Below are 27,086 nucleotides of genomic sequence, written 5' to 3' on the forward strand. Positions count from 1 at the left end.
GGGAGAAAATTCTGGTTTATTGCTCAAAAGGTTATTTGACCATTTGGCACACTCAGAAAGTGTCCCTGTCCCCTTAATAGGGATGTCCCCTTAATAGGGTGTCCCCTCAATAGGCGTGTCCCCTTAATAGGGGTTGGTCGTATTGTTAAAAGATATATTGCCCCTTGTTTCACAGAAAAGTGTCCCCTTAATAGGGGTGTCCCAAAAGATGGGAGTTCCATTTCCGGCCATCCAGATGTCCCCACTATATTTTTTAAAAAAATCTCATTAGGGAGGGAGACACTCCCCTCCAAAACCCTCTCCTGGCTCAGTCAGAAGGCCCTCGGATGCTAAAGTTATCCTTCTCACTCAGCACCCCTCCCCGCCTCTGTCGGACAGCTTAATCCCCCTAGAAAATATATCCTACAGCCGCCACAACCTTGGTGAATGACCACCTGTTGTATAAGAAAGATTTTATTATTATTATTATTATTTTTATTATATTATTACTATTATTATTATTACATAATGGATGATGAATGGACCACAAATTTATGATCAAATCTACAACCCTTGTCAGTAATGGATATACTTAAATTTCATTTGTTGCTATTCGTTTTTAATTGTTTATCTAATCACTGAGCAAAAAAATATTTCAGCATGATTCAATCCAATTCTAGTACTGTAATGAGATAATCACTTCAATGCTATACAAACAGATTACTGTATCAACAACTCTTACTATGTACGATGAGATACAATAATAATATGACAGAATGCTATAGTATTTCTGTAGCATAAGCAAAAACCATAAATACTAGTGTTGTTTGTTCAAAGCCACCATCTTTTAAAGTATAACAGGATGGTGTTGCTCCCAGGGAGCTAAGTATGTGTTCCACAGGTGTTCGGTCCAATGATAGGGAATAATAATATAAAGCCCATCCAAAGACCTTCAATATGCACTGTGTATGGGCGAATCGAGTGGCCAAGCGTTAAGGCATACTATAGCCTAAAAATCAATGCTGGTCCGAGCTGCTCCTCATCCAGGTTTGGTTGGTAGAACCAAGTGTTCTCGGATAAAGACTTAAACTGAAGGTACAGTGTTACATCTGGCTCACATGCACTTTAAAGAACAGAAGAGTAGAGGGGGAATACTCCAATGCTATAAGCACCTCTTTAAGGTGGTTAAGTAAATCACAAACCTTGGAAATACAAAATTCCGCACAAATTGACGCTGCAAGTTATGGATTATTCTCCTACCTTTACCCTTGTCATATCATTATTGTTATAACATATATTTGTCATATACAGATATACAGAAACTATATCATTGTATATCAATCTGTAAATGTTATCATTTCTTGATTATTAAACGATTTTATTTGCTCTAAACTGAATTTTAAAAAACCATACCTCCAATATGGAGGGCTCTTTACAGACAGAACAACTGTGCTGGATACTTTACCATGGTAACACAGCTCTAATGTTTTTGTATTTCTATTATCACTTCCACATTTAAACAAAAAAAGTTGTCTCAATTGGATGCTTAAAACTAATATAGAAAATTAAAACAAGAAATACCTTAAAAAAAACTTAATCATACTAACCAAAATGATTAACTAAACAAAAAATCTTTACACCCTGTATAGATACACAATAGAAAATAATAATTTAAGTGTACAATTATAATTTCCGTTATAAGCTGAATGTCTTCTCCATCACCATCTTCACTTCTTCTTGATGTAGTTGGCCGACGCCTACTGCGGGTGTGCCCAGAGGCCCTCGTCCGGCATAAGAAAGCTATAGTTTAAACAAATTACTATCATTACTAACATTATAATGAAGCTGGTCATCTTTATCACCTTCATTAGCTTTGCAATTATTACTAATGTATATTATTATCATCAATGAATCTATACTCACATTGCAGCCAACAAGATTAGTGAATCGAGGTGCAACAAAGAACCATGCTCCCATGTTCTGATGTTCCTCCTGACTCCAAATAATCTCTGCAACAAAGTCAAGTGCAAAATTACAACAAATTGTTTGACATCATTATAGATAATGAAGCAAGGTCACATTGTGACCTAAATCATAAAATTTAAGGAAAATTGAGAAATCTTACTTTGGGCATTTGGGAATTTTGAGAGGTTCTTTTGGATTTCTTCGGCAGGAAATGGACATAGCTGCTCAACTCGGACAATAGCTATATTGTCTGCTTGTAATCGTTGCCTCTCATTCACTAAAGCATAGTAATGCTTGCCACAACAGACTATAACCTTATCAACTCTGAAAATGGAACATCAGATTGATTAGACAGTGAGAGCACATGTACTGTATGCTTGCATAAAGATATTTAGGTCCATCGTTCAAGTCTATAGTTGCTCTAATTTTGTTCCAGGACTGTAATGCAAGTTAATATAGTGCATCATATTTTGGAAGATTAAGCAATTGATTTTGAAAATTTCTGCACATTGATCAGAAGGAGTTGCAAATTGTATCCTGGCATACATTACCAACACACTACAATACCATAAGTAAATTAATGTTTGTTCTTACTTATTTGAATCAGCAAGCTGGTCCCCAATTACAGGCTGGAAACTTGTTCCAGGTGCTAGTTCACTTAAACTAGAGGTGGCTGCAGGGAGTCTAAGCAAAACCTTTGGAGATGCCATGATAAGCGGCTTTCTGAAGTTGCGTACCATCTAAAAATGAAGCACCCAAAAGGACAAATAAAAGATAACATTCTGTATTTATCTACAATTGATATCATTGAGTAACACAGTTGACACTGTTGAAAGCAAATGTAAAATAGTGTCTATTTAAATCAACCTACACTATAACGTCTTACAAACATATGAAACATTCTGTATCTACCTGTACCTCAAATGAAATGTCTCACAATTTAAAGAGGAACATGATTTATATATGTATTCATGATATTCAGTACCTGTCGTCGGAGAAGATGGAAATATTGAGCAGGTGTGGTTGGATGTACAAGTTGAATGTTGACATTATCTCCATCTATTCCATTCTCTTTACTGTCACAGGCCTGCAAGAACCTCTCCATGTGGCAGGAGGAGTGTTCAGGACCAGCTCCATCAAATCCATGTGGAAGCATCATGACTAGACCGCTCTGCAACAGCCATTTCACTATAATATAAAAGTTGATGAATGGTTGACATAGGAGAGATAGACGAGTGTTTGCAGTGCCTATCTTCTTGCGGTCTATTAAAAACTTAACCAGGCATAGCAAATACATAATTTACTCGAAAGATCTATACATGAATTCTACTCTTGATCTTTGCCAACAGGTCCAGGACATTATTTAAAATGTCTTACCTTCTCCTGCTGTTACATATGTATCAATGATGATTTGAGCACCATTGTAAAAATCCCCAAACTGTGCTTCCCATATGATTAATGACTTGGGATTCTCAATACTCATGCCATACTCAAATGCAAGGACGGCTTCTTCAGACAGAGGACTATTAGCAACCTGAATATGGGGGAGAAAATAGATTGTTGTCACAAAAACATGAACTGGAAGGCGTGTATCAAACCTATAATTATGTATGAGTATGACCATTTTTGTTTTAGAAGAGAGAGATAACAATTATAAATGCAGAAATAAATTTCAATAAGGGCACAAGAGGCAGCCAGTAAACTTTGACAGTGTAACATACAGTAAATGAAGATCAACATATGCTTGAGAAGGGCACACAATTTATAAATGATAGAAAAGGGCACGGATTAGAATGCAAATAAACCATTATTCTACTGTATGATAGGCATGGAGTCAATAAAGGCACAAACAGTTATAAACTTTGACATGGAGACAAAAAAATAGAATAAACATTCAAAATAGTTCAAACTGAAGACAAGTATAGGTGAGAAAGACATCACAAATTCTAATGAAAATATTATAGAAATTATAATTTAAGTACACTATATTCTCAGAAAACTATAATTCATAACATAGAATATAAAGAAACAAAAGAAGTTGGATGATAGATGATTCTAACCTCTAAAAAATGTCTTTGATCACCGACAATATTGTTGAAGGGTATGTACATACTGTTGCTATCCTGCTCAATCAACATAGCATGACGATGACTGAAAGTACCGCGGCCTATATCTTGACCACTGATACGAACGTTAAAACCCTGGGCCAGTAGTGAACCAATAGCCATAGCTTCGGCAGTAGCCCAATCCAGGCTGGTTCCTTCTTCTAGCTTTTTCATTCGGGCACCAATATGACTTTTCAATAGGGTTGAATGAACTTTCTGTAAAGTATGTCAAAAAAGGTAAACTATCTTAAAATTATTATAAAATGATTGATTTCTTTTCATGAAGTAGTAAATATACCAGTATACTGGCTGACACGTAGTATTTCAAGCAAATAAAAAAACAATGTTAATATGAAGAGAAATATTCTATTCTACCTTTTTTAATAACATTGTATAAAATATTGTATAGTACAAAAATTACTTCAATCACAACATACAAAATTTTCTGGAACTTCAACTGATTTTGCTGCTATAAATCGCAAAAGTTCAGGGTCAACACCTGGAGGAATAAATACAATATGAAATTACAATTACATCTTAATTTATTTTTATTTACGTATTTAGGCACAAGGACAAAGGATTGGCAACAGCCAACATATGAATGTCGTAATCATAATTAGCAATCCTTTTCAGAAGACAAACCTACAGACAAGGCGCTCCACATAAACTCCACAAGAGTTGATTTGACAAGATTAATAATGCTGTTCGTCTACTGACATACTGTAGCCAAGTAATTAAAAAAATTTCATAAAATGCTCTTTATCACCAATAAAGAATCTAAAATATTAGAAAATAGATGCAATTAAGATGCTTTATTGAGTGTGGTGACACATTTTGTGATAATATTATATTTATTATTATTATGCAAATATCCACCTGTATCCCAGGTGGTAATGTGTGAAGGTGCATCTACAAATCCTTTCCAGTGGGCTTGTAGGTGGAACTGCTTTGGTTGGTATGTTTCTGCTTCTTTCAGCGAATTGTTAAGTGTATCTTGGTACAAGGACACTTCTTTGGCAATATCTTTTTTATCTATTATGCCTTCTTCCTGGAAAGAACAATACGGCAAAAGATTTCTTAAGCAATGCAAAACAATTACCTATTTCTGTGATAAGTTAAAATCATGTGATAAGTACAAATGACTGGTTTTGTGACTTATGACCCTTGACCTTCAAAATAGTCATAGGAATTTGAAACTACAGGAGGGCAATATCATAATTTCAAATGAGAATGTCATTTAAGGTGCCTTTAAGCAACACTTACAGATAATTTGTCTACATAGGCATCTGGCACACTTGGCTTTGTGTCAATAACGGAATACATACTGGGGTTGGTAAAAGACGGATTGTCCAATTCATTGTGGCCCCAGCGCCGGAAACACATCAAATCAACAAATACATCTTTACCAAATGTTTGTCTATAACTCATGGCAAGTCTGACTGCTTTGACAACTTCCTGTAAATAAAAAAAGTTGAAATGGAAATCATGAGGAAATATAAACATATTCATGCTTTACATCAAGCCAAAAAACGTTTTGTGTTTTAACCGACCAAAAATCTAGGGTTGGCTGAACCAACTGCTTCAGCCAAAATTTTTATAACCAGGCCTAATCCTCATCAGAAGTCTGGAGATGGAAATTTATCATTACTGCTTTTCAACATCCTTACCTCTGGATGATCACCGTTGACATGCAAGACTGGAAAATCATTAATTTTGGCAATATCAGTACTGTATAGAGAAGACCTCCCCTGTTCAGCAGGTGTGGTGAAGCCCAACTGGTTATTAACAACAAGATGAATGGACCCTCCTACTCTGTAATGGGGGAGATTCCATAGTCCTAATGATTCTTGGATAACACCCTGAAATTACAAAATACAAATTAAAAATTAGAATAATAGTGTCTATGTCATAATATAAGGACAATATTATCCACTTTTTGTGAGCTGTTCGCAGTGCCCTTTTCCACTTACTAAGGTCAGCCATTTCTGCATAAAGAAAATGTAAAAAGTAAAAATTACATATACTATGTAAACAAACTTAAAATAACAGACAGTGCAACAACTTTCTGAAAGATCTGCTGAGCGTAGAGCTGATTATGACGGTTTGTATAAAGCCTGCTAATATAAACTAGTTAGAAATTGTCCAAATCTCTGAAGATGAGCAACTTGTGAAATATTACCTGTGCAGAAAGTGCAGCATCACCATGGACCTGGACACATAATACTTTCTCCCCAACAACAGATTCTTCACCTGATGAATAATCTCCCTCCTGTAAAGTCTGCTGCCTCCCCCTTACTTTTCCAATAACAACAGGCACATTAGCCTAAAAAGATGCATTTAAAATATACTGAACATTTTACACATTATAAATGACTTGATTCTTATTCTCAAGTGAACTCAGCAATATATTCATACAAAATGGCTAACGCTATCTTCCGGTGTACTAATTAATAGTACTATACTATAACATTGTAAAATACAATTTGCTCAGTGTTTATGCCTTTGGTATTAAGCTTAGGAAGGACCACACTGACTGCTCTAAAAAAATAATGCAGGGAGAAGATTTAGTCTCTGGTTGGATTGGTACGTCTCCGTCAAGGCTGACAGTTCGTGACTTCTGTGATGACACACCACTTATGTCGGTTCACAGCTATTTCATACACCTTTGGTAGAGGTTGTCCAACTAGAGATGTGATCCAGTCGATCCATCTGGACCTAGGACATCCACGTCTTCTTGATCCCTCAATCTTGCCCTGCATGAGAACCTTTTCAAGGAAGGTATCTTGTCGTCTGGCTATGTGCCCAAAGTAGCGGAGAGCTTGACAATTGAGTGTATTGATTAATCATTTTTTAGGACCAATTTCTTTTAAAACACTGGCGTTTGTTCGTTTTGCTGTCCAAGGTAAACTGGTTGTTTATTGTAGATACTTTATGTACACAATATGTAGAGCGCTGTGTCTACATATTTGTGCAACAGTAATTATTAATGTATATGTATGGCTATAGCAACTGCTATTTAATATTTTTTTTAAATTGTGTCATACCTCTAGATGAGATGGATTTGGTATTAAGCTGACATGAACTTGTTTTCCTTCGTATTCTATATCTACTGATTGGTCTGTAAGTAAGCAAAGAAAAGCATTGAAATAATTGCTGTAATTCAATTAAATTATTGTATAGGAAACAGTGACCTTATCTAATTACTAATATTTATCTATAGTTAAATTTTAAATAATATTTCAGATTTTATAGGCTTATACTTTAATAATAGTATTGTAAACTTGGATTATTTGCAATCTTGGACTTTTTTCTAAGTGTTTTTAAACTTGAATAAATAAATAAAAAAACTACATTTTAAATTTCTATTACAATCCTAGCCTGAAGTGATACAGAGGTTTGAATGATGTAGGTATCATGGCCCTGAATGGGATCAGGAATTAGGCACCCATTCATTGGCAGGCCAGAGCTTAGGGGAGGGGACAGTGAGTAGTGTGTTTCAGAGCGTGACAACAACTACAAAGTTTCTTAAACTCACTAAATCATCAAACAATTCAAAATTGCACATAGGTATTCATAGTGTACCAAGTGTGTACATATACTCACATAAATGTGACAAGACATCACCAGTACATGGAGCTGTATCGGGGTACTCCATCTTTCCCTGCATCTTCCGAATCATGAGTTCTGTTGGGAAGTCTAGTAGACCTGTTAACAGGTTGAGGCGCCCTCTATGTGCAATTGCAATCATCACTTGCTCAATATTCGCTGGAGGGATAGAAAAATTTGCACTAGCTGATCAACGAATGAGTATAGTTAAAAAACACAAAATAATAAGGATGAAAAGGATGTTGGTTGTGGTGATAATGATGATGATGATGATGATGATGATGGTGGTGATGATGATGTTGATGGTGATGATGATGATGATGATGATTATGGTGGTGGTGATGATGATGTTGGTGATGATGGTTTTGGTGATGATAATGTTGGTGATAATGATAATGTAAGTGATGATGATTTTTAAAATGATGATAATGATGTCAAAATTAATAATGTAATAATGAGTATGATTAATATGGTACTGGTTACAGTGATAAATTATAAAAAGCCAATTCATAGTTAGAATTGCATAAGCTTGTATCCAAGGTCAATCGAGGTCAATTGACATAAACCTATGCTGTGTGTATGGTATTAATGTCGATTGACCTCAATACGAACATGGTTGAAATACAATTGTCCAACGCTGAATGCGTCCCGCACATCAATCCCGGGATGTTTGGCAACCCGGGTTGTATTTTTTGACGTTTACACCACCCAGAACTCGGGAGTTTTTAGCCCGGCTATTGCAAAATCCCGGGTTGTGTCTGGAGTTTTGATTGCAGTGTAAAAGGGGTATTAGATAGATATCAATATTAATTGATTGCAGTGTAAAAGGGGTATTAGATAGATATCAATATTAATTGTTATCAATATATCAAGCTACTATGTACTTACATTGTGCTGCTAAACTAAAGAGTTCATTAAAGAAGGCCATCATACTCTCCGCCCCCTCTCCGCTATATCTCTTAACAGTAGTGAACTTATTTGCCACAAAATTATCGAAAGCCTTGAAAAAATCAACAGGGAATCAACAAGTGGTGTGTAGGGTAGGGTATAAAAGCATCATTAAAACCAGGATAAAAATCCTGATGGAGTATCCCACTCATGGTGTCAGTGTGCATCAATAAGTATACAAGTTACAGGACACACACACATTATGTTTTCAACTTATTTCTTCAAAAATATAAGTATTTTTTTTTTTTTTTTACCCAACTGAAGAATACATACAGTTTGTTTGTTTCTATATATCAAATTATAAAATAAGCGGTTTCTAATTTATAATGATGCAAATAATACCTGTGATTTCACAAGAAGTGATGCTATTTTCTTCTTCTCATCATCACTCAACTGCCAAGTTCTGCTTTCTTCAAATTTCTGAGCAAACCATTCTCTTTCTTTTAAAGTCTGATAGAAAATTTATTGAGATGTCATTAAAGATAAATTATAACTAATAATAAATTATTATTAACAACAATAAAAATAATAATAATCAATACTCAGAAAGGTCAGTGAATCAGGTATATAATAATGGAATGCAAGGTATTGTATAGGACAACTTGGGAAATGAGCACCACCTACTCATTGTTTTCTTTTCAGGAACCACGCTGGGGGTGCCTACGTTAATGATACCAATATCCAAGCCTATATTTTCTAGTTGCTCAGCTAGGACATATGAATTACTTTACTTCGTATTCTGTATATCTCATCATGTGTGAGCATAAAATTGGTCTGAGGGTGCTTCCAGAAACCTCCAAGCTTTGCTTTTACACCACTTTATTCCCAGTTTTAATATTACCTTTACAGATGATTGCTGTCGGGCCGTAAAAACAAGGTTTTTTTCTAGCCAATGCTGTTTGCCGGGCTGCACATATATCGCTTTTATTTCATTTTCGTGGGCTGCAAAAAAATCATTGTCAGGCTACACTTTGCCTACCTGTGATCTACATGATTCAGCTTTGAAAAGATATATACATTATAGTATTGCTATTATACTCAGTATGGTAGATTTGTTAGTATAAAGAATAAAATACTATACTCTACCTCCAGATGAGCAAACTCTGCTGATGTTGTTGAACAGTAAATAGACTCCAATGCAGCAACAGCACCCTCTAGAGACACACTACTGCAATCAGCTGTGTTCAAAATACCTGAGTAGAATTGAGTAATAGTGAAAGTTAAATTTCTTTATATTCTATCCATGATCAACAAGATGAAGAACAAATGTAAGGGAAGACAAAGGTAAAGCTAGGCAATTAACCCGTAACTTGCACTGTCATCGAGATGAATTGAGTATAGGCCTGCTCAGTGAGTATCATAGCTAACATTGAGAAGGGCTCAGTAGTCACATCCTTTCACATAGATTGGCAGCAGTGAGCAAGAGCACTGTGTCTCTGGTTTTATTAATCTTTATCCAAGAAGACTTGGTTCTATCCATGAGCATGAAGGGTGTAGAACTAGTGCTGATAATAATGCCAGGTTTGCTGCCTTCTACATCCCCCTCCCCACCACACCTGGCTTTACCACTTGAGTCAACCCTAAAACAATCTATTGACAACAGACTTACCACTCAAGTCATATTTGTTAGATCTCTCCAGGCCATACAATTCAGGATTCAATTCTGGTGTTGGTCTGAAAGAAATCAAAAATAAAATGCATTAACTGTACGCATAATATTAATTTTAATGAACTACAGTTACAGTAAGTCAAGCAAAAATTGTATGTCCACAACAATAAACTTTATTTTAAATAAATAATAATGTAAATGAAACAATATTTAAAAAAGGCACCAGTACTAGGTAGATGCTACGATAAAATGTAACCATCATGTAGGGAGATATTACCTGAGTACCTGCAAGCCAAGTGGATCAATCGTAGCCTTTTTATGTCCATGTCTTCGATATGCTTCTACAAGTTGTACTAAGGACGAATTTTGAATCCTTTTTAAAAGAGTTACTTCATTAACTGTTCGAAAAGGAAAAAGTTCAAAAATAAATAATAAATAAAAAAGGAAACCTTCTATTTCCACAAATTTTTGATTAATTTGCATGAGTTAGAAAATCACAACATAGCTTTGTAAAATCATTAACATTAGGATACGCATTTTTCACAAGCAGCAAGGTTAGTTTATTCCCCATGACTTATACCATGTATTTTCTTAGAACTGTTGTTATATTTTTGGTAGCAACATTCCATTATATGTTGCTTATTAATATTATTTTTACTATGGCAAATTCAGATCAAAATAATTCTACCAAGTCCAACACCTGATAAACAATTGGCCTTGTTTTCCTTGTTTCTGGTATCCCTACCAGTGGCAGATTTCTGGATTTGCCACTGCCCACTAAACTATAGATACCTTGGTTGTTTTCCAGCATCTGTTGTGCAGAAGGGTTATAACCATAGATTCCTGTTTTAGCATGATAAGATGCTCTTGGTAACCTTGGTAACCTCTTTATCAGTGAGGACCTCAACCATGTGCTAGTGGACAACATAACGTAATTTCTGAAAGAATGAACATAAAATCATGACAAAGTATATAATCAGTACAACTGCCAAGTTAAAATGATTTGGTCCCCCACAACAGAACATTCTTTATAAGATAGATTAAAAGACCAGTTGGTAATGAATGACTGATTATATTAAGACCCTAATATACTTCACATTGCAATTTAAAATACATTTTCGGTCATTTTTAATCTTTGCATGTTTTTGTTACTGTAACCTTTTGGTCAAATAAATGAATAAATAAATCAAAGGAAAATAAATATTGTTTTCTATTGTAATGGTAAATTATTGATAAGCATCGATTGATTTGGTCTACCATACTGTAAAGTATTTTAATTGCACGGTGATATACATCAAAAACTAGCTAAAATTTGTATGTAAAATCACTAAGAAATTATTGAACTTTTTTTGAAGTACTGTAGGATGTGTTTAGTCGGTCAGATGCATTCAGTGCATTTCACTTTGCTTTGTAATGTCAAACTTCATGTCCAATTTTTGGTGAGGAATTCCTTTTCTTCATCTCTGCTTCGTCATGCCCATCACACTACGTACACAACCTTGGGTCTTATGATGTGGGTGGGGCAGGGCTAGGTAGGCCTACTACTAGGACTGCCTATTCCTACGCTCCTTCTCCTACTGCCAACATCATGGGCTACCACCACCTACCTAGGGCCTAGGCCTGTTATTGTGGTCCATTACTAATCATTGCATTACAAATCCTATAGGCCTATGCCTAGGGCCTAGGTTAGGTATAGCATCGTAATATTGTACTATAGGCCTATGTTCTGTACTTACAAAATACTGTACAGCAAATGACTTTTTATCACCACCGGCGTGTAGCGACCACCATCTATAAATTTTGTAAATAATAAAGTAACCTTTGACACAAAGTTGACACAAATTACCATAAATTGACAACGCGAACATTTCATGCACGCGAAAAAAAAAATTGAAGAGCGACGCCTACGTCAATGTTTTGCCATTTCGACGGAAGTGCTGCAGTGCAAGTTCTGTATATTGGAGTCGGCATCTAGCAAAATGTCATCTGAAAAGTTTGAAAACTTAGAAGAAGATTATAGGATATTATATGACGATTTAAAAAGAAAAATAGACACTCGTATTCCACGATGTTCAGGAGGTAGGCCCTAATCTAGTCAGGGCTCGAATTCTTTCTAGGCCCTGCTAGGCCTAGTCTACTACTTATAATTTATAAGGCTAGGAGAATAGGCTATCCACGCCGTAGGACCGTTTCAGCCGCGGACTATGACTATGATGTTACTATAGACTAGGCCTAACCTGTTTTTATTCGAATAATTACCATTCGTATTGGTTAACTCAGGTTAACTGTAGGCCTAGGCTAGGCCGTGTATATGGATGTGCCACATTGTCTTCCTTTTTCGTGCAAGAGTAATGTATGAATAATTAAATTACTTTGAAAAGTAAAAAGTAGGCCTACTGTACTACTAGGCGTGAATCACCCTAGGCGTTTGGGGCAAGGTTGTTTATACGTAATAAGGAAAGTAGTAGTAGTAGTTGCTAACATTATGATTTCGAAAAAACACCTAATAAATCACATGTTTTACATATTATTTTTGTTTTCCACTGTTCTGTAGAAGAAAAGAAACAATTGACACGAGAGGTGGAACGAGGCTTGGAGGAAGCTACCGAATTGGTAAGATCAGTAAAGTTGAATTAAAAAAGATTTTTAGTTATACTGTACACATTATATTGTATCAAAACAATAAAGAAAGTCAACTGGTATTTACATAATGATTGTTATTTAACAATTGAAATAAAAAAAATACATGTTAGCTGATTTCTTAAGTTTGTTTGGATGTACTGTACATACATATAGTAGTAAGTTGAATAAAGTTTAAGTTTGAACATTTTAATAATGACTGCATTTTTGCAAAGATAGCATCAACATATTTTTTTTATAATCTAGCTTCAGGATATGGAGGCAGAGGCCCGGCCTGCACCAGGTACCTACCGCACACAGATGAATCAGAAAGTCAGGAATTTTAGGAGAGATCTAGACAAACTTAAAAGAGATCTTGTAAGTGATTATTGTTTTTGTAGGATTCATAATTAATTTCCTTTTAGCTGTGAAGCATACTCATATTATTATTGATTTTTAATTTCTTAATTTTTATAATAAAAAATAATAATATATATTTTTCTAAATAACTATTTAATGCAATAAACTAATTTTTTTTCTTTATTAATTTTTTTTTCATTGTACATAAATTATTCATTGATTGTTCTTTTAATCTTCTTCTGTATAGTTTTTGTGATTGTTGCAATTCTATGAACTGTAATTTTTTTATGAGAGCCCATGATCATCAGCAACTGCTGTTTTGGGTCACCCTCAGTAAGTACTGTGAAGTTGAAAAAAAAATCCTTGTGTCTCTGGGGTTTTTTTTAAACAGGGGATGTACCAAACATTCAGAATCATTTCTGTGTTCGAATGGAAAGTGAATTAAAATTATTAATTTATTTTGTTTTTCAGAAACGTGTCAGTGGGTCAGGGGGTAGAGATGACCTTTTCACTGGAGGCACCTATCAGCGTGACAACCTAGATAATGAAATTTCTGTAAATATTTTTAATTTTTAACCACATTCATCCAAATTTCATTTTCAGTATAAAAAGCAGTTTCTGTACCATTCAACAAACAGGTGTTGTCAATTTAAATTTGTTGCTATACAATCTATAGGTTTTGTAAGCACACTGTAAACATCAAAGTTTGGGTACAGTCCTTGGTGTCAAATTGTAAATTCACTTTGGCCCATTTTTATGCCCCCCCCCCCCCTATCAACTACTTTCATCTACTGTAATAATATTATTATATATCCAACCATAAAAAGTTGAAGTATGGCAACACTAAACATTACTGAGCTGTAGTCTGATGGTCTTGGTCACAAATCCTGATGGGGACAGCACCTTTTTCCAGTGGGTTTTATTCAGAAACATCATTTACAGTATATGAATTGAAAAACTTATGTTTTTGTTTGAAATTTTTAAGTCAATGCATGCAAATCAAAGAACACGTCTTATACAAGGAACAGAGAGTTTGAACAGAGCATCTGGCAGCTTAGACAGAACTCATCGGATTGCTGCTGAAACTGACGAAATTGGTGTTGGAATAATTGAAGAACTAGGTGGCCAGAAGGACCAACTTTTAAGTACTAGAGATAAGGTAAGTTTGATTCTACTCACTCAACTTGCACTAAGTATATCTCATCCATTTTGTAGAATTTTACAACAAACAAGTCTGAGCAATAAATCTGAAGTAGGAAAGGAAAATTTAGTTAAAATGAATTTGTCTTAGTTGAGTGAACTAAAAAGTTCTGGCTGGGTCCCTGGGAATCATTGACAGCCGCAGTGCGGCAGTACACAGATGTGTATAAGAGACAGCATTATATTGTATCAAAACAATAAAGAAAGTCAACTGGTATTTACATAATGATTATTATTTAATAATTGAAATTAAAAAAATACATGTTAGCTGATTTCTTAAGTTTGTTTGGATGTACTGTACATACATATAGTAGTAAGTTGAATAAAGTTTAAGTTTGAACATTTTAATAATGACTGCATTTTTGCAAAGATAGCATCAGCATATTTTTTTTATAATCTAGCTTCAGGATATGGAGGCAGAGGCCCGGCCTGCACCAGGTACCTACCGCACACAGATGAATCAGAAAGTCAGGAATTTTAGGAGAGATCTAGACAAATTTTCTTTTAGGGTGATGACTAACAAAATGATCTTAATGTCAATAATTCTGGCTGAGCTTGCCATTCTTGGGGTTGTAATCTGGTGGAAATTCTTCAGTAAAAAATAGCAGCGCACATGATAAAATTTTGACGGTAATGATGAAACTTATAGCAACACATATATATATATATATATTACTGTACCAGTTTACATCAACTTTGAATCATAACATTCCAATGCAATATTGATTGTTTAAATGTTAAGAAAAAATGTTTATAAAATTTAGATGCACTGTACAGTGTGAGTTCAATCAAGAAAGAAAGTGAAACTGCTGCTGATCAGAGCTTCCAGTCAGGGTCTTTATTCTTGTCTGTTGAACTGAAGAAACCATGCTTGTCCAACAAGAAAACAGTACATTGTTGCTCAATATTAGGCGAGACATCTTTTATACCTACTGTACCTTATAAATGGTCAGAGGAGGGCGGAAAAAAAATAATAAAATTTTGGTTATTCATTTAGCAAAAACATCCAGATGGAGAACATAAAAATAAAATTTTATTGGTGAATGTAAATAGTGTAGTAATGGGATGGTTAAATGTTGTAAATTTATATAATTAGGAAGAAATATACATATCTTAATTTTGGAGATATCAAGGTAACAGCTGGTAATAAAAATAAAGAATAAATTTTTATTTTTTTCTGAAATTGCTATCTTTTTTTATTTTTATTTGAAATCATTATTATTGGCAGGCGCTGGGTTCGCTAAACAAGGTATAAAAAAAATGCTCGCCTTATGAATTGGAAATTGTCTGAATATCAACTTTTTAAGTTGTCACATTTATTTAAAATCATCCTTATTTTTGTAACATAATTATGTTCTCAAGCTAATTCATAAAGTTGATGAAATGTACTGTTAATACAGTACAGTAAGATAGTGCAATTCAGTTGGTTTTTACACTGAGAATTGTAAGTATATTATCTACTTGGAAATAATAATAAATAATATACACACGAAGGCGCTAATGGTAATTTGATTGTCTCAAATAAGGTTTTTGAGTATATTATGCCAAAAAATGTTTGTGTTGCCCAAGTAACCAAAACAAACCAAAATTTTAAAAGTCATCACCCCCACCCCACTCACCCACCCACCCAAAAAACGCATTAGAAAAGGACGTTTTTCAAGCTGAATGTAATAAATTTAATACCTTTTACAATATGTTAGTCCTTTGGTTTCAATTTTACCCAGAAACATATTAGTTGAAGGATGCTTGGCAACAACTTTAGAATTGTGCCCATGCCTATACGGTGGTAAAAACAAGTTCCTCACTGACCGACACTGATCTCCAAATATGATAGTGCTTAAGTGGGCAACACAGTACTATTTCTTTGGCCTTATTCAGAAATATGTTCCTTATTCAATTAAGAGTGCAAACATTTTAATCAGATATTTGTGGTCAATAAGCATCATGTAGAACTAATGTAAATAAAATGTATACTGTATATTCAAGCGAAAAAATGGTGGTGTATGTTATTTTTGTGTGTTTGTCAACGCAAAATTTAAATAAACAAATACTGTATAGAAGAATAACAATTTCATAGTCTATACATTAACAGATCAAATTGGTGGACAGAGCATACCTTTATATCTGTCTGTAAAATCACCTTATTCAAATGTGTTACATATGTGCCATTTATTAACGATCATTTTTTATTCAATAACAAAAGAAAGTAACATGAAACCCAGGTCATGGCTTTATCAAGCGCATGCAGAGTACATGTATCACAAAGGAACAACAGATGTTAAAGTTGTTGAATAATAAACATGATTTTTCTAAATAGTCATACAGTATTTAAACTTAACTCGATTACGATTACAAGTATTAATAATTCGCCCACTGAGGCGAGCGTCCAAATGGCATAGCTACTGGTTAATGCAAGCTCGCCAATTTGCTTTTTATACGTTTTACTATTTAGTTTAGAAATATTATTTAATATCGATTCATTATCTTTGGAGAACACTTCTCTAGATCCAACCTCCAAATAAAAGTCAATATACATAAACTGTTTAATGTCGTTGACTATGTCTTCATAATTGCTACATTTATAATTATGTGCCTTACTTATATTTGGTTCTAGTGCCACCATCAATTCAATGATTTCAGTTGCCTAGTTATATTGGTCAATTAGAAATATGTCGGGCTTAAGGCTTGACATAATACGTAATATATTAGCGGGAATTGATCCGCCAGATATAGAAAGGCCAGGTACTAGTCTGCACAGACTTCACTGACTTTATCAGGTCCTTTGTAGTTTTAACAATAAATCTTAATATCGAAACGTGTCGCCATGTATTAATGAACAGACCTTAATACTACATTTTGTTTTTCTCTAGTTCAGTAAAAATGGAACTTGAGATGAGAATTCTTTTCAACTTCTATTGGCTAAGAAAACAGCCAGTCAGACGTGTCACCATAACAGATTATTGTCAGAGAGCCACATCTGTTTACCAAAGTACAGGATGATGACAGACACTATATTACACCCTAACACAACAATCCTAACGATATGACAGCTTGAATTTTTAATATTATAGACTCGACAATAGAAAACAGATTTGCTGCTACGAAGCTATGACATGCAATCAATGCTAGAACTTAATACTGTATCCTCCGTATTAACATCAATTACAATGAAAATGCGCGCCGATATGTAAAATCCCAAATATAGGCAAAACAATATATCACACGTTCCAGCATTTTTGGCAGAAAAGAGCCGTATTAACATCATTACAATGAAAACATTCAAATTGGATAAAGAAGGTACGGTAGTTGATTGCGCTATTAGATTAAAATCGCAAATAAAGTTAAAAGATTCATGAAGAAACAAAATTACATAACTACAATAAATTACTAATAATGTTGATTTTTAGAAAGCTCTAAGTTTTCTATAAATGTTTTTAACTATCTCTAGTATCTATTGTAGATATCAAGTAAATGTGTACTGTACCACAAACTGCTATTCTTGACCTCGAATATTATCTATACTTAATACAAAAAAACTCCCAAGTAACCCTTACTGAGACATTGTAAATTCACACTTATAGTTTTTTGTTGCTTTTTAGGAGCGAACAAAGAATGGGGTAAATGTTCCAGGTGTAGCAGACGAGATCTGAAAGAGAACGAAAAAGGGTATAAAAGGGTAAAAAGGGCATGTCCTTCTATTGCATATTAATTCCGAAAGCATTTAGTTATATGTCTATCAGATTTTAGACCTGTTAGGTATTAAATCAGATTATAAACCCTACGCACAATTAACCGATTTGTTAATTAATATGGAAAAAAATAACATCAAGTTATAAGATAATACGCTATTCATGTTGACATAGGTACCGTAGGGACTGTATATAAAGGGAATTAACTGAATATACAATTACGTTCTCACCTTTTCCGTGAATTTGTCAGCGCAGGCCATTCTAATTCGCTCAGCAGTAGCTGGGCTGTCCAATCGGAAGATTCCTTCGATACCAGAATTGCGTCTGGAACAACGGATAGCATCTTTGATGGAGTAGAAAACAGAGGCAGCCAAGAAAAGAGGGGGCTCACCAATTGCCTGTTATAAAACACATTGAAAGTGTCAAAATCAACCAGCCTTTGTGATCTAAAACTCCAAGAACAACTTATTTCAAAAAATTATAACGTTTACAGGCACCCTTTAATTGGCTGACTTATTAATCAATTGATTATTAATATTATTTTCTTATTGTATATTGTACTACTTTATTGTATGGAAAATAAAAGTATATTTGATTTGATTTGATGATTGACCTAATAAAATGCGTGATTGACTTTAATACAAGTTTTACGTGGCTACAGAGGGCACTATATAATTTTACAATTGATACACAGTTAATAGGCAGATTAATAGTAGGGCTACCTTAGATGAACAGACCACTTTTTTATTCGGCACCCCGTCCAAGAGAGAAACGTTGAATTCAACAGGAATATCTGTGAAGCCAGGTATCTTATAAAATCCGGGTCCTTTTGTCAGTAAATTACCAGTGGGACTCCAACGATGCTCTTCCAAAGTGAATAAACCATAACCTTGCATAAAAGCGCCCTCAATCTACAAATGAATAGGTACATTATACCTGTTAAAAGTAATTAATAAACATCTTGAACTCTTCAGCCTTAATTGATGTGATGCAGTGTTTAACAAAATTTCTATTATTCGCCTAAAAATTTGAATATAATCACATTTTTGAATGAATACTAAAATATTCTTCATTTATGTTTATATACAGTATTTATTATTATTCTCTGTATGTCTTGAATTTTCCACTCACCTGTCCAATATCAATGGCAGGGTTGATACTGTCTCCAACATCCATGACAATGTCAGTCCGCAGAACCACGTGATCACCAGTCAGACAATCAATCTCAACCTCAGACACGGCCGCACCAAACGAGAAGTAATAGAAGGGATCGCCAGACTTGGTATCCCAGTCATAGCCAATGTCAGGGGTTCTTTTACAAAGCAATCAATCATTATTTATTTTTTATTTATTTTTATTTAAAACATCTTTAGGCAGAATAACATATACAGACGAGATGTTATCGCTGTTTTACAATATGGTCCTACAGACACATAGTACAATAACAACAAAAAGTAACCAGCACAGTACAATAAAATAAACATCTACAATAACATTATTTCAACTCTATATTCGCATAGGCCGATAATATTTGGCTTAATGTAGACGCAATATAGTTTACAATAAACTTGTACACCTACTTGTAGAACCCCGTGGCAGATAAACTAACTCTATCATAATATGCTGCTTTAACCTACGAAATAGAATAAAAGCAAATTAGAGTGCGCACATTTATTTTGGGAATTCATTAAACAATATCCAAAAAATTGAAGAGCATAATTATTTTAATTTGATAGTCAAATTCGTCAATAAGGCATAGTCCTAATTTAAGAAAGAGTATTAAATTGGAAGAGGTCCGACTGCCCTAATTTTGTATTTAATAGAATTCGAATAGAGTTCGCTCGAAACTCATTTTTTGAAGGACACACCCCTTCGTGGTAGTACTTTTAAAATTAGGATTACGTTCCAACGAAAGCACGAAAGTCAGACCTCTTCCAGCTGTATACTATTTGCTTTAAATTCCAGCAACGATTATATAAAACATTTGTACGTTATATTTTGTTGCAATTGACATTTTTACATGATTTAATTATTGTTTCGATTATACTGTACAGCAGTATGTTTCAAACTCACCCAGTCATCCCACGTTTTATTTAGCTCTCGTTTTCTGTAAGGCTCAAGTCTTCGATATAACTTCTCACATGCAATCTTTTTTTGGGAAAAAAAATTAACATAATTTCGTGTCTAATATGACAGCATTGCGAAATACGGTATATACGAGATATGCAGTCATTCCCACCCACTTTTTGATAGTTAATGATACTACTCAGAAAATAAAATCAGTTTAACCTTAACTGCCATTCCGTTCAGATCTGAGCTAACACTCCCTGCAGTTGGTGACGTATTTGGTACTGTGTTCGTTGAATTTTCACTCGTATAAATTCTGTTAGACGCAATCCCCAGGGTTCTGCTTGCAACTTGGATCATCTTAGTGTGCAGCCCCTGACCCATCTCAACACCTCCATGTGTCAATAAAACACTTCCATCGGTATAAATTATCACAAACGCCCCTGCCTAGAGATGAAAAGTACGTAACTTAATGCTTATTTTAGTAATGTCCACTACAGTACCCCCGACAACAGTAAGAGCCCATAAAACTCACCGAATAATTTAAGGATAACCAAGAAGGTATTAAAGAGACTGTTAAACTAAAGAGCTACAATTTACTAAGTTTGTTAGAAGTGTTTATATACGGTAAGCTAACTAAAAAATAATAAATTGCATTGGTTTACTTAGGGTTCTATGGGAGTGCACTTATAGAAATTGAGTGACTGGGTGGAGTTATTATTAAAATTACTAGAATAAAGTATAATGTAGGCAAAGGAAAATACGTTATACCCTGGTTAATACCAACCTGATTCATAAATTTGGCATGAAAGCCGACTCCATACGAGAGTGGGATTATTGATATTCCTCTCTTCTTCCATCTGTTTGATCTATACAATATTAAAATGACTATACAATAATATTAAAAATTAATGCTTATTGAGATAATAAATTATGTACAGTATTATATTAGACTCCATACCATCACCATTTGACTTGTGAGTTATGAGCCAGCTGGCGTTAGGCATAAAATGTAAAACAATTATTGGTTTGTTCCTTTGTGTCTCTTCTTCATGATAGTTTATAGTTTCAAGTAAGAGCATAAAACTCGATGCTATGCGGTATGAAAATTACATAACTTTACATTTTGCCTATCGAGGAAAACGTCTATAGGCTTGGTAAATACACAAACCTGTTGAACTCTTTTACTTGTAATTGCCTCATTTCATAAGCACTTTTATTCAAGCATTCGTTCCAGCATCGTTTCATTAGGTACACGTCCTGCACTTTCTGGTTGTAGTATGTCGCTTCGCCATCTTGAAGCAGGTTAATCTCCCGCACCTTTTAATAATAACGTACTTAGTAATAAAGCTATATTACTATAAAAAAAAATACATAAACTACTTTAAAAAAAATAATCTTCGTAAGATGGCAAAATATCCATCATATCATTGGTTCTGTCAGTACCAGGAAAAAATTAATTATTATAAGAGAAAATAGGAAAACTTTTGGAATGTTATACCTAGTTTGATAAAAAAAAAAAACAACAACAGAAGCCCATTGTGTAATTAAGATATAACTATTAATTAACTTGTATATAAACGTTGACATCTGGTTTCAAAGTTTAATATTCCTTGCATTTAAGCAAAAATGGCACAATAGGGCGATTGAAAAAGTTGGGAGAGCGGAATTGATACAAACATTAGCCAAAGTAAGGCGCATGTTTTAATCAAACCACTTTGAATAGGAATCATCAAACATGTTATAGAAGCTTAAAAGTGATTTTGGCGACTGCTGGCTACGTGCCATATGATCGAGATAACTAATCCTCGTTTCAGCACCTTTCTCTGTGAAATGCCACACACCAACGCAATGTCAGAGATCCAGTTCTCTGCCATCATCAAAGCCTGAGGAGTTCCAAATCCCCTAAATGCTGTATTCGAAGGGATGTTGGTCCTGCAACAGTACCCTCTAGTTGTTACATTAGGGATGTAATAGGCGTTTTGCACATGAAACATGGCACGATCCATTACCTTCGGAAAACAAAAACAAAAAACAAAGCAATATTTTATATTATATACTTATTAGAACGCAACATACGTACAAGTAGGCTTTAGAATAATTAATATATATTATACATAAAGTCATGTGTTCAACTTTATAATGAGTAGATTTTTCTGTAACATGCTGTATTTGAATATGAAAGAGAGGTAATGAATGAATGTTATTTTGACTTGACTTTAACTTAACACTAGACTTATATGATAACATGAACACAAATCGCGTATAAATCAATGTGATTAGGGTTTCTAAAATAAGCCATGCGATATTTTCCAACCTGACTCAAAACTCATATTCTCTGTTTTCCTCCTTTCTAGAAATTACAGGTTGTTGCTGAATGCTGAGTTTCTTTTGTTATATCTAATCGGCCGAGCAAAGTAATTATTTAACGTCTGAATATTTTTACCATATTGTAGATCTAAGTCTCAAATGCCTAGGTATGAAAAAACATAGCTACAATGTTAGGCATAACAATGTGACATTTAGTTTACTATTATGATAATAGGCCTAATGATGATGAAAATGAAAAATATTAGTAACAGTAATAATAATAATATTAATAGTAATAATAATAGTAATAATAATAATATTGATGATAATAATGCTTGGTGACTTATAATGTTTTAATGGTCTTTGTTTGAAATCTCTTTTACATTGTAATTTTTATATTTTATTATATTTGATCATTCTTTTAATTGTTTTACTGTCAATTCAATTGTATTTTAATGCGAGAACTGAATTTCCGACATGGAGCAATAAAGTGTATCTTATCTTATCTTATCTTATCTTATCTTATCTAGATGTCTCAGTTTTATGTTTGTGTCCCAAAGTTTTCTTATTGTTATAGTTTTTGTGTTTATGCTACTATCTGGGATTTCCAATGTAAGACGCTCGCTCTCACTGGGTGCCTATCTTTGCAAATCTTATTTTATTTTAATTTAGAGATCTTAACTATATCAATTGTAGTATTAGTAAATCAGTATTAACTCTTGAAACAAGAAGTAGTCTATAATTTACTTCGATTGACAAATCCTGAGAATTTCCGCAATTGCTGTACATATCAATCTCCAATGCTTGTATCTTGCCCTCATTAGTAAAGCCAACCTTATAACGTCCCAGAAAAGCATGTCTGGTTCCCGTACTCGACATGTCCTCATCGCGGTCAAACATACATCGCACTGGTCGCCCAACTCTAGAAGACACATATTTTTTCTTATGTAACGACGTTTGCATTTGCTACTGCGGCACTAACATTTAATACCCGTACAACATTGCAACAACAAGAATCAAATAACAACATTATTTATACGAATGTAATATACGAATAATTTTGAGTCGGTTAATGTCCGAAACGTACTGCCTCACTTGTCTTCTGTCTATACCTAATTTAGCTAAAACCAACTTCTCCAACTTTACGCACCATTTTTGCATCTAAAATTACCTACTTCAATCTCAACTAAATCCCTTTCCTTTCAACTAACATATCAAAGCTTAATTTTTCACAGTGGCATTTTACCTATTATAATTTACTGTAAACCTCATTTATTCATTTCTTATTCCGATGGCGTTTGCCTCAGGAGAATAATACGAAATGATGCTTGCCCTACCTGACGTGTTAAAAGTACTAAATGTACAGATCTACATCTAAAAGGGCAGCAAAAACTCACTGTGTTATACCTTTTGGCTGCAACCGCAAGAGCAGCAGAAAGATTCCAACTACGTGTTTCTTTCCCGCCAAAGCCGCCTCCAAGTCTCTTCACTCGAATCGTGATCTTGTGAAACTGTTCTCCGAGAACACTTGAAACTCTTGCCTATATTTACAAACATATAGCAAATAAATTATTTCTTTGAATTTAAATAAGTAAGGAGAATTTTTATTAGATTGGATAGCTTTTAGCTGCAGTTTGTGTCCTAACTATAATTAGGATTATGTTTTAGTGTATGTCCAACCTCTCTTTAAATAACTATTATAGGGTATCCAATTTAAAATTAAATGGGCATGAACATTGCATGCCGTGATGTACTGACAAATGTTCAATACTCTAAACAATAACGATACTGAACCTGAATAAATTTTTGATCTTGACATCCGGAAAAGATTTCCATGGCATTGTCTTCTCTTTTTGGTAGAGCTAATCCAGATTGTGTTTCTAAGTAAAAGTGCTCTTGTTCACCGAGTTTGATTTCGCCTTTAATTATTTGGTCTGAGTTATTAAACCCATCCGACACGTTGCCGATTCCCAATGTTCTGATTGGCTGTAAGTAGCTTTCTTTCGCTATGGCATCCTGCAAGTTTCAAAATAATAATTGCGTACATTTGCGAAAAAATGCAAGCATCTTGCTATCTTATAAATTATACGAATAATATCATTAATTATACGAATATTTCAGCGTTATGACACGGAATTATTTGCATTTTGAGGCTCCGTAGTTGGAGAATTTTAAGGCTGCGTTGGGTTTACACAGCACACATAGCGTAAACTTTTGTTACACGTTTTAATTTACAGCTCATCGTCGCCATGCCAACCACCAGATTGGAAATGTAGATTTTATTGAAGCAGGAAAGCTAAGGTATAACATTCCTTAATGATTTATCTATGTTAATATCATCTATGTAATGTCCGCTTCGTACAATCATTACCCCTGCGCTACCTTACTACCATGTATAGATTAGTTCTTTGGTTCTTACTTCAATGGAGATGATTGGTTCCAATTCTTGGTATTCCACACGAACCATTCTGGCTGCTCGTTGGGCTATCTGCTTGTTGTCTGCTACGATTCCTCCGATGTACTGGCCGACACAAGTTACCTAGAGAGGGATGGGTTTTGTGAGAACTGATACATAGATACATGCAGAGGCTGCGGAGTGAGCTTCAATAATAGGATAATTGAGTTTTATATAATAATTTCTGTTACGATGATAACAATGTGATTTATTTTTATAGGTCCTATAATTTAAGTGTAATTTTATAATAATTGTGTAGTGTCAAATATCATGGTGGACCTGAAAGTAGACATTTTGATTAGAAAACATGTTGATACCTTTACTGTAGCGAAGAGTTCGTCGCCCTGCCCAAGTTCACCAAAAAAGTTACTTCCTGTGACGTCATTGTGGTCGATAAACGCATAGACCCCAGGCATGCGCAACGCTGCTGTAGCGTCAACACACCTAGCGGGCAATTTGAAAAATAATAGCATATATATAGATTAATTTATCAGTGATGACGTAAACGTTCAGCAATCAAACAAAGGTCATCTATGTTAGGTCATCTTTGCATGGACCGATATTCGTGATTAAATATTGTATCAATGGCGAAAGTGAAGGTAAAATTGTATTTTAACTTTCCAAAATACTCAGATTAATATATAATCAACTGTTAACAGTATTATGTGTAGGCCTATTGATCCTTGTATTAAATATAAATCAATTAAATCATATTATTAGTTAATTGATTTAATTTATTTTGGTGCGATCATTATAAAGTAAATATCTAATGTTCCAATAATTTCAAAAAATATTATGAACCAACTGATCTTTAAAATGAAGCATAAACGGGAATCAAACCCGGTCGCGTTGGTGAAAAACTACGAATTCTTACGATTACACCATTGGGATCAACACTTACTTGAGTATTGCATGTGCTTTCTGGCTGAATACAATGGCCATGTACAGTTCATCTGTAAAAAGGTTTGTAAATGTGGATATCGTAGACATATATCTATGCGGTATACCGTAAAACCTCGAAAGAAGCCCTGGGCTTCTATTTTTTTGCGAACTTTGCGAAGGCCACTGTAACATTTATGTTATCACGGAGTGTATTTAACTGGCATTAAATCACCTAAACTACTGTATAGACCAAGCTTGTATTTAATTTATTTTGTTTTCTGAAATTCGTGTACAGTGTATATACTGTATTATCTCGAAAGGAAGCCTATGCTATCTTGAAAGGAAACCCATGTGCTTCGTTTCGAGGCTAATTTTGCAAACTAAAGAGTGGGCTTCAATTCGAAACGGGCTTCATCAGATTAAGCCCGCTGAGCTTCAACTCGAGGTTTTACGGTATTGCAAATATTTATTGTAGCAATAATGTTTTATCTTGTAAATAATGTAAGCAAGAGCCTCTATTTTTCACGTCACGTCGTTGGCATACAAAATGATAATACCTGTAGCAAATCTTACCTTGAAATGGAACCATATCATCGATGTAGACAGCTTCTCCAGTAGCCTGCTGGTAGGCAGACGAATGAACCATTGGGCGGCCAACAGGATCAACAGAGAGTTGATCTTCAGGAACCTCCTGTAAGAGATTAATAACATAATAATACTAATATGCTTGAAGAAGTAAGCTATTTGCTTTCTCTTCATTTCCAAAAAAATGAAAAAGTAAGTTCCTTGTCAAAAGACTTTTAGGCCTAATAACCGTTTCTATATTCCTTATGAAGGATTTTTGTAGTGAAAACTGATCTGTGTTTCATCTGGTTGTTTGGTTCTTTTAATACAGCAATACACTGAAAAACGAAACATTGTTTGCTGACCTGAAACATCTGAGTGCTCCGTACACCGGCTCTTTTAAAAGGATGTGTTGCTGACATATCTACTGATTGTACATTGACAAATGTATTCTGTAAAGGTAGACAATATTACAATTTGTTGAAACGATTAATGTTCTGGCCATGTTCTAGCCCTGTTCATGGGCCCAAAAATTAAAAATAAATATACACAGTAGTACTATTCAAGAATTATTCTAGTATTTTTTTTTAGTTTCGTAACTTGGACCAAATACCTCTGGAAATGAACAGTGTTGTCTCACACTCAGATAAAATTTGAAAAAGAAACTGAGTACGAGGGACTGTCTGTACTCAACCATCCCGCCAGGTGCGTCAGGTGGAAGGGACATC

At 34.4% G+C, this 27,086-nt stretch overlaps 3 protein-coding genes across 3 annotated transcripts in view; 1 reads left to right on the plus strand and 2 right to left on the minus strand.

The window, feature by feature from the left end:
- Nucleotides 1-1,207: 1,207 nt before the first annotated feature.
- LOC117108635 (probable 2-oxoglutarate dehydrogenase E1 component DHKTD1, mitochondrial) lies at nt 1,208-12,078 on the minus strand. The gene is made up of 21 exons (XM_033250724.1): nt 11,949-12,078; nt 11,005-11,150; nt 10,490-10,610; nt 10,213-10,277; nt 9,690-9,796; nt 8,946-9,053; nt 8,544-8,655; nt 7,653-7,814; nt 7,094-7,167; nt 6,229-6,372; nt 5,717-5,908; nt 5,313-5,504; nt 4,926-5,097; nt 4,487-4,548; nt 4,005-4,265; nt 3,322-3,478; nt 2,930-3,132; nt 2,539-2,684; nt 2,105-2,268; nt 1,903-1,988; nt 1,208-1,779 (listed from the first exon to the last, which is right to left on the minus strand). The coding sequence occupies exons 1-21, from the start codon at nt 12,059-12,061 to the stop codon at nt 1,675-1,677; spliced, it is 2,892 nt and encodes a 963-aa protein (XP_033106615.1). The 5' UTR covers nt 12,062-12,078; the 3' UTR covers nt 1,208-1,674.
- Nucleotides 12,079-12,132: 54 nt separating this feature from the next.
- LOC117108643 (vesicle transport through interaction with t-SNAREs homolog 1B-like) lies at nt 12,133-16,385 on the plus strand. Its single transcript, XM_033250735.1, has 6 exons — nt 12,133-12,291; nt 12,767-12,825; nt 13,099-13,209; nt 13,663-13,746; nt 14,177-14,350; nt 14,847-16,385. Exons 1-6 carry the CDS (start codon nt 12,192-12,194, stop codon nt 14,994-14,996), a joined length of 678 nt encoding a protein of 225 aa, XP_033106626.1. The 5' UTR covers nt 12,133-12,191; the 3' UTR covers nt 14,997-16,385.
- An 880-nt stretch (nt 16,386-17,265) lies between these two features.
- LOC117108668 (xanthine dehydrogenase/oxidase-like) overlaps nt 17,266-27,086 on the minus strand; it is a 14,016-nt gene continuing 4,195 nt past the window's right edge. The window contains exons 9-27 of the mRNA XM_033250765.1: nt 26,972-27,086; nt 26,724-26,810; nt 26,368-26,485; nt 25,814-25,865; nt 25,230-25,356; nt 24,877-24,996; nt 24,252-24,473; nt 23,865-23,998; nt 23,205-23,379; nt 21,968-22,159; nt 21,319-21,467; nt 20,935-21,016; nt 20,370-20,594; nt 20,154-20,228; nt 19,661-19,713; nt 19,212-19,392; nt 18,803-18,991; nt 18,311-18,478; nt 17,266-18,037 (exon numbers count right to left, since the gene is read on the minus strand). The exon at nt 26,972-27,086 is cut by the window's right edge and continues 51 nt beyond it. Of these exons, the coding sequence (XP_033106656.1) occupies nt 17,987-18,037; nt 18,311-18,478; nt 18,803-18,991; nt 19,212-19,392; nt 19,661-19,713; nt 20,154-20,228; nt 20,370-20,594; nt 20,935-21,016; nt 21,319-21,467; nt 21,968-22,159; nt 23,205-23,379; nt 23,865-23,998; nt 24,252-24,473; nt 24,877-24,996; nt 25,230-25,356; nt 25,814-25,865; nt 26,368-26,485; nt 26,724-26,810; nt 26,972-27,086 (2,515 nt within the window). The 3' untranslated portion in view covers nt 17,266-17,986. The remainder of the gene's footprint in view (nt 18,038-18,310; nt 18,479-18,802; nt 18,992-19,211; nt 19,393-19,660; nt 19,714-20,153; nt 20,229-20,369; nt 20,595-20,934; nt 21,017-21,318; nt 21,468-21,967; nt 22,160-23,204; nt 23,380-23,864; nt 23,999-24,251; nt 24,474-24,876; nt 24,997-25,229; nt 25,357-25,813; nt 25,866-26,367; nt 26,486-26,723; nt 26,811-26,971) is intronic.

Source organism: Anneissia japonica, unplaced genomic scaffold (assembly GCF_011630105.1).
Source record: "Anneissia japonica isolate Jap-2015-1 unplaced genomic scaffold, ASM1163010v1 scaffold1587_len1432017_cov164, whole genome shotgun sequence".
Lineage (NCBI taxonomy): Eukaryota > Metazoa > Echinodermata > Crinoidea > Comatulida > Comatulidae > Anneissia > Anneissia japonica.